The following is a 12,609-nucleotide window of genomic DNA, read 5'->3' as shown; positions in this document are numbered from 1 at the left end:
TGATCTGACCTATTGTTTGTTTATTTTCCCTCAATTAGAATATAAGTTCCAAGAAGGCAGGGACAGCATTTTGTTTGTTGCTTTTTCCCTAATACCTAGGGCAACTCCTGGTTTATAGGAGGTACTTAATACCTATTTATTGAATGAATAAATGATTGGCTGACTGACCCATGTGTGTCCTAGGAACCATAAGTTTTCTCATTCATATTTAATAAGGTTTGTGGTTAGGGTACCCTGAAATGTTTTTGAAAAGAAGAAATGTCTGACTGGGATTGTACTAAATGAATGTCTGCCTCTCTGAGGCATGAAAGAATGATGGTATAGGAAGATAGACAGGAAGTTGCAGTCATCAGGTTTTTAGAGGGAAAAGGTTTTACAGATGGGGTTGGTGGACATGTACAGGGCAACGTTAGAAGTAGTGAGGAAACTAATTCTTCCTGAGTTATCCCTCAGTTATTTGAAGTGAATTACTTTCCTTGAAAAATGTGTCAATGTTGATGTCAAAACTATATTGTGCTAACTTAATCTTCTCTGTTTGTGACAGGAGGCTGAACAGTACCCAGGGGGAAATCCGTGTTGGTCCTAGTCATCAGGTAAAGTAAATATTAGTAGCTTCTTTAGGTTTTTATTTCTTATTAGTCTGCTGGCCTTTTATTCTGTTGAGCAGCATCTCAGAATTGTTGTTATTGCTGTAGGGAATTTTGTATGAGTTCAGTTTTTTTTTTTTTTTTTTTTTTTGATCACCACATAGCTTTAAAAAAAATTGTGGTCAGATATACGTAATGTAAAATTTACCATCTTAACTATATTTAAGCATACAGCTCAGTGGCATTAAGTACATTAATTGTTGTGTAGCCATCACCACTATCCATCTCCAGAACTTTTTATCTTGCAAGATTGAAATTCTGTACCCATTGAGCGGTAGCTTCCAGTTCCCTGCTCCTGCAAGCCCCTGGCAACCACCATGCTATCTCCTGTTTCCATATTTGACTACTCTACCATGTATAAGTACCTCATATGAGTGAAATCATACTGTATTTGTCTCTTTGTGACTGGCTTATTTCACTTAGCTTAGTGACCCCAGGGTTCACCAGTGTTATGTAACATGTGTGAGAATTTCCTTCCTTTTTGAGACTGAATCCATTGTATGTGTGTATCACAGTTTGTTTGCCCATTCATCCATTGCTGAACATTTGGTCACCACATACTTTCATTAAAAAAGATTTTTAAAACCTCTTTTCCTTCGGGAGAGTCAAGATGGTTAGGATACTTTTCAGCCAGAAGCTTGCTGTGTCATGAACTGTGCCCTTTCATGTTTTATTGAGTTTACTAAGACTGTTCTGTTTTTGGTGTCAGTATCAGTTACGATACTTTGGCAGGACTCTGGCTCAACATGGCTGTTTGTCTCACATGTCAGGATATCCTGGTCAGGAAGGACCCGGGGCTCCACTGTGCTTCTCTGAGATTCTCACCTGTCCTCCATGGTAGCTGAATTTCACTGATTCTAAGATGTTCTTTTTTCCTTCACATTTTACCTATGAAGTTGGGCTTCATTGTACATTTTGTTGTGTGGTTATAATTCATTGGCCACATTAATCCTTTCTGAATGTATGTAAAATAATAATAGATCTTACAATGCATGAAATCAGCAAGTATTGAAATCATCCTTCTTTTCCCCTTAGGAGCAAGGAAAATTTCCCCAAAATGTCCCCAGTAGTCTCATATCTTATTGCTGTGGATCGGGTCATGTGTCCATTTCTAAACCATGAGGAAAACAGGTTTAACATGGTTTACATACACTGTCATTTGAGTTGGAATGGATGTTGGGGAGTCAACAACTATGACCGTCATATCTAGGTACATGAGGTACAGGGAGCAGCAAGCATTGTAAGGACATAGAGGTAGTCCGTCTAGTTATTCATTTTTCTGTCTAGATACTAAGTACTTCCTATATGTCATTCACATTCTTTGAGAACCTATTTTAACTCATAATAAAAATTAAGGAGTGAAGAGATACTAGAACCGAAATACAGAAACCATCAGGAGCATATAATTTCTAGAAGACACTTCTCATTCCAGATTTGGAATTATTATAACTGATATTATAACTGATACAGGCAGAAAGAAGCTGTAGGAGGACGCTTGACTTAATGTCTACTTTGTTCAAGTATAGCCTTTTCTCTGTGTATTTATTAGGTGGGCCTGACTACAGCCTCTGTACCATCTAAGCCCATCTCACTGTACACTGAGCTACCATATTTTTAATCAAGGAGTCTAGTGCCTGGTACCACTCAGTTACATCTCCCTTTCTCTGCTTTCTCTTGCAGTGTATTTTCCCACCCATTTTTTTTCTTTCACTGTGTTTCCTGTGTCTTGAAATCTTTGTACCAGGCTTTTATTTTACAGATTTTTTTCCTACCGTAACAGAAAAAGTGGTTCCTAAGTAAAAGATGCTTAAATTCTTGGAAAAGGGGCATATTTACTATGCTTGGATTTTTGTATACTATCATTTAAAATCAGATGTTTACATCAGATTTTAAATATATTCTATATGCTTTATTTTTTAAAAGAAATGTTTTGGAGCACCAAAAATAACAGTACTACTTTAATGAATTGGCAACATTTACCATCTTAAAAATTTCTACTTCTTTAATAGGGAAAATATTACTGTATACAAAAGCAGGGAAAAAATAGTACAATAAAGCCCTTTTCCTCATTAATCAGCTTTCAGAAATATCAATTCCAAGTCAAACTTGTTTCATTTATTTTCCCTCACACCTCTTCTGCCATTATTTTGAAATGAATCACAAATAAATCATTTTACTTGTAGATATTCCAAAGGTAAGGGTGCTTTTAGAAGACACAACCACAATATATCGCAGCAAATAAAAATTAGCAATTTCTTAATATTCAGGTGTTTACTGTGTTGGGGTTTCCCTGGTTGTCTGTTTGTATCTTTCTCTCTTTATATTTTTATAGTTCAAATTGGAATCTAAATGAAAGCCAATCATTGCAATTGGTTGATATGTCTCTTAAATGTCTTAATTTGTATGTCTTGCCTTTCCCCAACGTATGTGTTAAAGAAGCTGAGTGTTTTGTCCTATGGCATATCCCATGGTCTAGATTTGGCTGATCAAATCTTCACGTATCATTAAACTTGTTACGTGTCCTTTGCAATTCTTGAGAATTCGTAGTTAAATCTGGAGGTTTAATCACATTCTAGTTTGGTGCCCTACTTCCTGCAGGAATACTTCATGGTGGTGGTATAAACTTCTACCAGGGGCAAATATGTGTATCTTCTGATGATATTAATAATAATTAGCAGCCATTGGCTGCCTTTTTTTTTTTTTTTCTGAGACAGAGTCTAGCTCTGTCGCCTTGGGTATAGTCCAGTGGTGTCATTATAGCTCACTGCAACCTCAAACTCCTGGACTCAAGTGATCCTTCTGCCTCAGCCTCCCAAGTTGCTGAGACTGCAGGCACCCACCATCACACCCAGCTAATTTTTCTATTTCTAGTAGAGATGGGGTCTTGCTCTTGCTCAGGCTGCTCTCAAACTCCTGAGCTCAAGCGATCCTCCTGTCTCTATGTGCTAGGATTACAGGCGTGAGCCACTGCCCCTGGCCCTGATTGCTCCTTAGGTCCATTATTTTATTAGGGATTTCAAAATAGTGATATTCTGTCATTCCTCCATTCATTTGTTGAAGAAATTAAGCTTCTCCCTTATCAACCATTTGGATCCCCAAATCACATAGGAAATCACATAGGAAAGGCAAGACTTGATTCTTTCCTTCTGTTTACTGGTTTTCAGAATAATGCAATGGTTCCACAGTATCTTTGAATGGTCACCAGTGAATTTTAAATTATTTCTTACTTTTAATCAATTTTAATCAATTCTGCTTGGTGATGAAATGTTTTGGACCAGTAGGAGCATCTTCCTGCTGTGTCTCCTTTTGACTTAATCCCAGTGGTCTTTGGTAGGTGCCTTTTATCTGGTATGACATGATTTTTATGCCTCGCCTTGTACATTTCCTGCTTTAGATCTGGAATGAAACTTTCCTCATAGGATCCCTCATTTGGGAAGTGGTGTTTACAGACTGGGTGCCACGATAATTGTTCTTAACAGAGTTTGTAACTGTTTCTAGGCCTTTTCAGTTGACACTAAAGCCTAGGAAATAGACTTTTTCCCTCCCTTTTTTTAAAAAAAAAAATACATTGTAAATTTATACTGATATTTCTAATTCAAATTCTTATCTAGGCTTTATATTAATCTTACTATTCTTTCACCTGGATCTTTCTACCATGCTTCAGATCCCATTTTTTAATAATAACAACATAATTATTCATTTGCTTTAATGCCGTAATACAGATATACAGCTCAGTACTCACACTGCTACAAACAATATGATTATTAAAAACAGTTTACTATTACATTTTGTTTTGCTCCTAGAACATATCCCACTAGGGCTGTGCTGGCACATCAGTATGTCTTAGAGTTATTTGAAATAGTTCCTAGAGCCGCGGTCCCTGATCCCCAGACCAAGGACGGTACCAGTCCATGGCCTGTTAGGAACTGGGCTGCACAGCAGGAGGTGAGAGCAGGCGAGTGAGCAAAGCTTCATCTATATTTACAGCTGCTCCCCATCGCTGGCATCACCGCATAAGCTCCAGCCCCTGTCAGATCAGCAGCAGCATTAGATTCTCATAGGATCACGAACCCTACTGTAAACTGCATATGTGAGGGATCTAGGTTGCACTTGCCTTATGAGAATCTGATGCCTGATGACCTGAGGTGGAGCTGAGGCAGTGATGCTAGCGCTAGGGAGCAGCTGTAAGTACAGATCATCATTAGCAGAGAGTTTTGACTGCGCAGTAAATGTGATGTGTTTAAATCATCTCAAAACCATCCCCCCCTGCCCCCCGCTCAGTGGGAAAATTGTCTTCCATGAAACTGGTCCCTAGTGTCAAAAAGGTTGGGGACCACTGCTTTAGAGTTTTATGAGATTGTTATTATAATAATATTAATATTTTTATTCCCTTTCCCCTTGTGAGATAAATGGTAACAGAATATGCACACTGTTTGCCACTTTTCTTTCTTCTTTTAAGAGTATAACCTGGTGTTTTTTTCCTCCATAGCAGTATACAGAGTTCCTTCTATTCCCTTTTACCATTTCATAGAACTCCATGTGTGGATTTAACAGTTTACTCTTTGAATCTCTATTGGTGGGCGTATGGTTGCTTCCAGTCATTTGCTCTTACTAGTAATGCTGCAGTGAATAACCCGTGCATATAGATTTTTATGTTTTTGCCAATGTATCTTCAGGATACCTCCCCAGAAGGGGGATGGCTGGCTTAGAGGGCAAGTGCACGTGTAATTTTGATGGTATTGCCACGTTCTCCTCCATAGCGGAATCGTACCACTTTTATTTCACTCTAGCAACTTACTATATGAGTGCTATGTTTTTTTTTTTTTTTTTTTGAGACAGAGTCTCACTCTGTTGCCCAGGCTAGAGTGAGTGCCGTGGCGTCAGCCTAGCTCACAGCAACCTCAAACTCCTGAGCTCAAGCAATCCTCCTGTCTCAGCCTCCCGAGTAGCTGGGACTACAGGCATGCACCACCATGCCCAGCTAATTTTTTCTATATATATTTTTAGCTGTCCATATAATTTCTTTCTATTTTTAGTAGAGATGGGGTCTCGCTCTTGCTCAGGCTGGTCTCGAACTCCTGAGCTCAAACGATCCGCCCACCTTGGCCTCCCAGAGTGCTAGGATTACAGGCGTGAGCCACCGCGCCCGGCCGAGTGCTATGTTTTAATAAATTTTTTTTTAGGAACAGGGTCTGGCTTTGTCACCCAGGCTGGAGTGCAGTGGCATGATCATAGCTCATTGCAACCTTGCTGGGCTCAAACAATCCTCCCACCTCAGCCTCCCAAGTAGCTGGGACTATAGGCGTGTGCCACCACGCCAGGCTAATTTTTTTTTCTTTTCTTTTTTTATGGAGATGGGGTCTCACTATGTTGTCCAGGCTGGTCTCAAATTCCTGAGCTCAAGCAATCCTCTTGCCTTGGCCTCCCAAAGTGCGAGATTTACAGGCATCAGATACTGCACCCAGCCATGAGTGCTGTTTTTTTCATATCTTTATACATTGTCAAACTTTGGGATTTATGTCAATATGATAAATGGGAAATTGTATCTGTATCATTAATTTGCATTTCTCTTGTCAGCAAGCTTGACCATCAATTCCTATGATTAAGAAACATTTGCACTTCTTTTTCTATAAATTGTCTAATTATATTTCTAGTCTATTTTTCTCTGGGGATGGGGTGTTGGTCCCACTCCCCAACAGTAGTACCTTTTAATTAATTTAATAACCAATGGAGGGCTAGTGTATGTGGCTCTCATTTTATTTCTGTTGGACAGCACTGCCTTATACTCTGCCTGCTTAATTCACTTAAATTTTTTTCCTGGTCTCTGTGTACACTGAAGCTTTTTAGCTCCAGCTCTTAGTTTAAAATATCAGACTAATGTGCCCATGTTCACCATTTGACAAGATAAGGGCATGTGTGTCTTGCAAATGTTTGTTTTTCATAGGTCTCTGATGGTTATAGTAGTAATAGTACCTGCTTACTCTTGCCCTTCCCCAGCAGAGTAAGAACGAGAAAATACCAGAGGTATTTGAATCTAGTGACTTAGAATCTTGGTTGGTGAGCACTGTTGTCCACATTTTTAAAAAATTCGTTGGTTGGTTTTTTTGTTTGTTTGTTTGTTTTTGGAGACAGAGTCTTGCTCTGTTGCCTGGGCTAGAGTGCCATAGTGTCAGGCTAGCTCACAGCAACCTCAAACTCCTGGGCTCAAGCGATCCTTCTGCCTCAGCCTCCCGATAAAAATCCTTTTTATAGAGGTATACTTTACGTACAGTGAATTGTTCCTGTCTTATATATACTATTCAGTCTGCTTTGATGGTTCATAGCAAGGCACAGAAAATTTCTGTCATCTCAGAAAGTTCCTCCCTGCCTTATCACAAGCAGTTCCTGTTTTCCTGAAGCAACCACTAGTCTGATTTCTCTCACCAGGGGGGATCAGTTCAACTATGTTTTTAATGTTAACTTTAATATTTGTTCTTTTTTTGATGTTGACCATGACTTGTATTGCTATTGACTGTCTTGAGTGTAACACTAATCTAATAGGATAGTTCACCTAATGTTTTAGAAAATATCCTTAAGTGAGGTTTTATTATTTGCCTGTGTCTTCTTTGTAAACTTGTTATATTGGAAATGTGTGTGTGTTTTCTTTCTTTATCGAGTAGATATTATCTCCTAAGACATTTGTCTATTTTTATTTATCTTATTCACATGTGTCCATTTCTGTTTCACTCTTTGGATCATGCTGGCATTGGTTTACTTTGATGCTGTTTGCTACTCCTTAAATAGAGATTAAGCAATCTATTGTGAAATCTTAAATGGCGAAATGATCCTGACGTGGTATATGTGGCCAGTTTATGTGACTCATGGCTTTGCTGTTCTTTTTCTCCTGTCCAAAGAAAGAGGCTCAGTAAACCATTGCATCTGTTCTCAAGTACTGCTGATCCAAACAGCTTTTTATAATATATGCATTGATTGTGATGTTTCCATCCTGTCTTACAGGCCAAACTTCCAGATTTGCAACCATTTCCTTCTCCAGATGGTGATACAGTGACCCAACATGAGGAACTGGTCTGGATGCCTGGAGTAAATGACTGTGACCTCCTTATGTACTTGAGGGCAGCAAGGTAATAGGAATCCGCCCCATCCTGCTCTCCAAATTAGGCCATCTGAATTGATTAGTAGGCAATAAACTTTCTCCTTTTTCCCTGAGATTTCATTTATATATTATGCATTCTTTGACTTTAAGTTTTGTTACACCCTCTGTAATCAGGGCCCTGACCTTATTGCCAGAGAAAAGTAGTTTATCATGGTAAAGTCATTTTTTCCTTCCTGTAAGCCACACATGCAATTATCAATACCTCTCAGTCCAGTTGAGTTAATTTGAGTCATTAAGCCCATCTTAAATCCCATTACAGATTTTATGTTATCTCTGTACTTCGTGGCTGTTCATTAGTGTCTAAACTGAACTTGACATTTTTGTGGCTTACCTACATGAGAACATTTACCTGTGATTATCCCATAGAATTTGCTAATATTCAAATGCCTGAGATGCAAAAGAGAAGTTTAAATCCATTCCTCTCGTGTCTTAGAGCAGGCCGAGAGCCTTCCTTTGTCTTCAGTGATTTCTGGGACTCACTGCAGCATTAATGGTGTGCAACAGAAAAAACATTAAAGCAAGGATCAAGGCATCTGAATTTTAGCTTTGGCTGTTTTCTAGTCAGCAGTGCTCTGCACGGTGGTGTGCAGTAGAGATGCGAATACTTAGGTGCAGTCAGTGACTACTAAGAGGTTTTTATCTCTGATTTTTTACTTTCAATTCACCTAAAGGTAGTTCACTCTATAGAATGAGAGGAAATAAAGTTTTAGAGGACTTAATTTCATATGTTTTGGGGGAGACTTTTCTTTCAAAAGATTGTAATCTAGTAGAGTATTGTGACAAATGGATTTAGATTGTTCATACCCTCAAATCTAAAATCTTAGTACTGATACGGCAGAAAGAAATAACATAATTGAACCCAATTAAAGGTAACATTTTTCTGAGTGAGTTAAGGGTTACCTGTAGGGAATTTTTTTAAAGTGTTTTTTTTTTTTTTTTTTTTTTAACAAGAGCATAGGCAGGACTGAGAACTCTGGTTTATCATGCATGGTAGTAGTGGCATTTGGTCTGGGCTGAAAATGTACTCTGAAAATTGAGGGTTGAAATCTCTGTACTGATATTACTAAGTACTGATGAAGGAAAAACACTTCCTTTCCTTTGAAGGAGCATGGCGGCATTTGCAGGCATGTGTGATGGAGGCTCCACAGAAGATGGCTGCGTTGCAGCCTCTCGGGATGACACGACTCTCAATGCACTGAACACAGTAAGTCTCTTGAAGTCATCCCGGGTGGGAAGATAGTTCTTTTTTCCCTGGACTGGCTGCAGGGAATGTGTGATGAGCACGGAGCATGAAGTAGCGGCAGGCTCAGGAGCGAGCACTGTGGTGTGGTGCTGGGATCTAAAGATGAGTTGTGATCTTGGCCATTGGGTGCAGTAAAGTCAGGCCAGTGATGTGGCACCTCCAGGGTCATTTCCTAATATGCCTTTGCTGCAGGATCATGGTGAACCTCAAATGAGATCCTAATAGCGGTGGTTGATACTTACAGAGGTCTTACAAGCCGAGTACTGTGCATAGATGATCTCATTTAATCCTCCCAATACCCATCTAAAGTGAGTTCTATTATTATCACCTTTTTAGACATGAAGAAATAAATTTAGATTAAGTCACAATCCAAGGTCATACACTCAAGATTGGAATCCAGAGCTGTGCTTTCATATTTCTTTACTATGTTTGAGACCATGTGTTTCAGAGTGCATAGAGGGACAGGGAAGAAGCTAGGCTATTTGGGGATAAACTTGTTTTTTATAGAATTTATTTTGGAACCATGCTAATATTTCACATGCTTATAAAACAAGAATTAAGTTTTAAAAATAACAATTTCTTAAAAATCCAGAGTAAAATGAAACAAATGAGCCTAATGTTACTGAGTTGGTTACATGGCATACCACCATAATTACTCATTTGCTTTAATCTCATAATATACGCATAGCAGCTCAGAATGACAGCACACTGCTACAAACAATATGATTACTGAAACCAGTTTACTTTTTTTTTTTTTGGACACTTTATTTGGCCTTAGGCTATATCCTATAGGGCAGTATAGGGAAATTAATGTATTTTAAAGTTACATGAAATAATTCCTCTCTGTTTGGTTACTAATGTGAAATCATCAAATCTGAAGAAGTAATAATGAATATTTATAGGATGAATTTCTGATATATTGTTAGAGTCTACATGGTTATGTATGTTTGCATAGGATACTGAGACTGAAGCCAAGCAACTCTTCTAATGATTAAGTAAATATCATTTAAGACCCTCCCCCACTCGCTTTTTTTTTTTTCTTCTTGAGAGGTCACTGTAGTTGGAAGAGACTTTCATGATCATCTGTTCCAGTCTCTAAATAGATAAAAACCCAAGGCTTAAAAAGGCCAGATGACTTGGATGCTGACAATCCCAAAAGCTCCTAACAGAGGGAAGAAAATAATCCTCATTCCTGATTTAGGGATCTTTTTACTACACAGTTTCTACTACCCAGCTTGCTTTCGAGGAAACATAAATATCTGCACGATATGGTTGATTTCTATTCCTGTCTAATTTGGCCTCTTGGATATCATATAATATATGAGTGACCTTGCTGGGGGTATGCTGTGCTCTAAATAACTGAGTGTTTTTTCACGTTACCATAGAGCGTATTTGTGTACTTTCTCAGTGATTGATAGTGTTTTGTTTTTTTTAAATTAGAAATTTTTATTCTGAACATACAATGATTGAGCCAAAATGGACCCTTGAGATTATTTTACAGGTGAGGAAGCTAAGACTCAGAGATTGGTGATACTGCACACAGTGGCTTTGGTAGATTAGGTGTGAATGTCTGTGAATTTAAAATACCTTAAAAGTGTGTACATTCAAAGAAATTCTTTGATGGGGACTTTTTTCTGCTGAGTTCTTTGTATAAAAGCTTTATTTAAAAAAATTCTGCTTTCATGACTGTGCTAATCAGTTGAATTTCAAATAATGAAAATTTTGCTGTATTTAATTAAATGTCTATTTTCGGCACTTTCTTGAATTTATATGATTTATTCTCTTTATTATTCCAAATCCACCAAGAATTCTGTAGAACATGCTTCTGTATAGAAATGATTTCAGCTCTCTTTGTTCACAGTTCTTTGCAACACGTTCTTTCTGGAGGTTTCATTAGCATTCCCAAAGGGTTTTGGTTTTATGATTTTTTGTTTCCATGACATTGCCTTTCCATCACTTGAAACTCTTCCTGTCTAGACTGGCCCACGATGGCTCAGGTGTCTTGAGTTATGTAATACGGGTACATTTAGCTACCAAAGGACTGTACACTATGTGCTTATTTTGTGATGAATAGAAAGTTCAGTGCTGTTTTAATTTTTGTACTTCATTGTTGTATTGACCCACAGAGAGTTTTAGTTGTAGTCACTTAATGAAAAGTGAAGTGAATGAAAAAATCTTGAGAGAAGTTAATGTTTATTTTGACTTCCCTAGAGTAATAGAAGATTTGAGCTCTGTTAAGTAATAAATTAAAAAGATATATACATTGTTGTGTGAGAAGTATTTATTGTTTTCTTAGAGTGTAGCATAGATTTAAAACAACATTAGGCATTTATCAATTTAGAATGAACCTGTGAGTGGGAGCCAGGGTGCAGTGGTGCACGCCTGGAGTTCCAGCTACTTTGGGGCAAGGCTGATGCTGGAGGATCACTCGAGCCCAGGAGTCTGAGTCCAGCCTGGGCAACGTAGTGAGACCTCAACTCTCTAAAAGTAAACAAAAAACCTGTGGGTGGTTAGTGAGTATTTCCTACTACCCAGGGCAACAGAAATTTAGAATATATGCAATCTGCTGTATGGCCACCTCACAGTGTGTTGAACATCCCAGTAGGACTATTTAAGTATAAGTGCATTTAAATAAATAGTTTAATTTTTAAAACTGCAGTGGCTAATAGAAAATTTTTGAGGTCAGGCATGGTGGCTCACGCCTGTAATCCTAGCACTCTGGGACGCCGAGGTGGGTGGATCGTTTGAGCTCAGGAGTTCGAGACCAGCCTGAGCAAGAGCGAGACCCCATCTCTACTAAAAATAGAAAGAAATTATATGGACAGCTAAAAATATATACAGAAAAATTAGCCGGGCATGGTGGCGCATGCCTGTAGCCCCAGCTACTCGAGAGGCTGAGGCAGGAGGATTTGCTTGAGCCCAGGAGTTTGAGGTTGCTGTGAGCTAGGCTGACGCCATGGCACTCTAGCCCGGGCAACAGAGTAAGACTCTGTGTCAAAAAAAAAAGAAAAGAAAATTTTTGAACTGTCAGTTCATTATGACAGTTATATATGGACCTATATTTAAATGGAAACTCTTGGATTACTACTTATTTTGACTTTTTTTCATAAATGAGATTTTTAGTGTGTAATTTTTAAAACAACTTGTAAAATTTATGTATAATAAACTGTTCTGATTTAAAGTCTACAATTTGGTGAGTCTTCTCAGATATATACACTTAGGAAACTACTATGAGGGTCAAGATACAAAACATTTCCAGTACCCCCAAGAGTTGCCTCATGCCCTTTTATAATTGTTTTCTGTTTCTAACCTCGGATGACCACTGATATGTTTTGTTATTTTAGAGTAGTTTGTGTTTCCTAGAATGTTGTATGAATGGAGTCAGATTGTATATATAATCTTTTGGGTCTGTCTTCTTTCGGTATTATGATTTTGAGATTCATTTATGTTGTTTCATGTATCAGTAGTTCGTTCGTTCCTTTTTACTGGTATACCGTCGTAATGGACATGCATATTCAGCAATTTTGTATCCTTTTACGTGGTGATGGCCATTTTGGCAGTTTCCA

The 12,609-nt window shown here is 38.3% G+C and overlaps 1 protein-coding gene across 1 annotated transcript in view; it reads left to right on the top strand.

Moving 5' to 3' along the window:
* Positions 1-12,609, top strand: part of RERE (arginine-glutamic acid dipeptide repeats) — a 409,470-nt gene that overhangs the window by 272,517 nt on the left and 124,344 nt on the right. The window contains exons 8-10 of the mRNA XM_069479289.1: positions 545-593; positions 7,644-7,768; positions 8,905-9,004. Coding sequence (XP_069335390.1) covers positions 545-593; positions 7,644-7,768; positions 8,905-9,004 — 274 coding nt within the window. The remainder of the gene's footprint in view (positions 1-544; positions 594-7,643; positions 7,769-8,904; positions 9,005-12,609) is intronic.

Source organism: Eulemur rufifrons, chromosome 8 (genome assembly GCF_041146395.1).
Source record: "Eulemur rufifrons isolate Redbay chromosome 8, OSU_ERuf_1, whole genome shotgun sequence".
NCBI lineage: Eukaryota > Metazoa > Chordata > Mammalia > Primates > Lemuridae > Eulemur > Eulemur rufifrons.
This window is presented reverse-complemented; position numbering and strand designations above follow the sequence as displayed.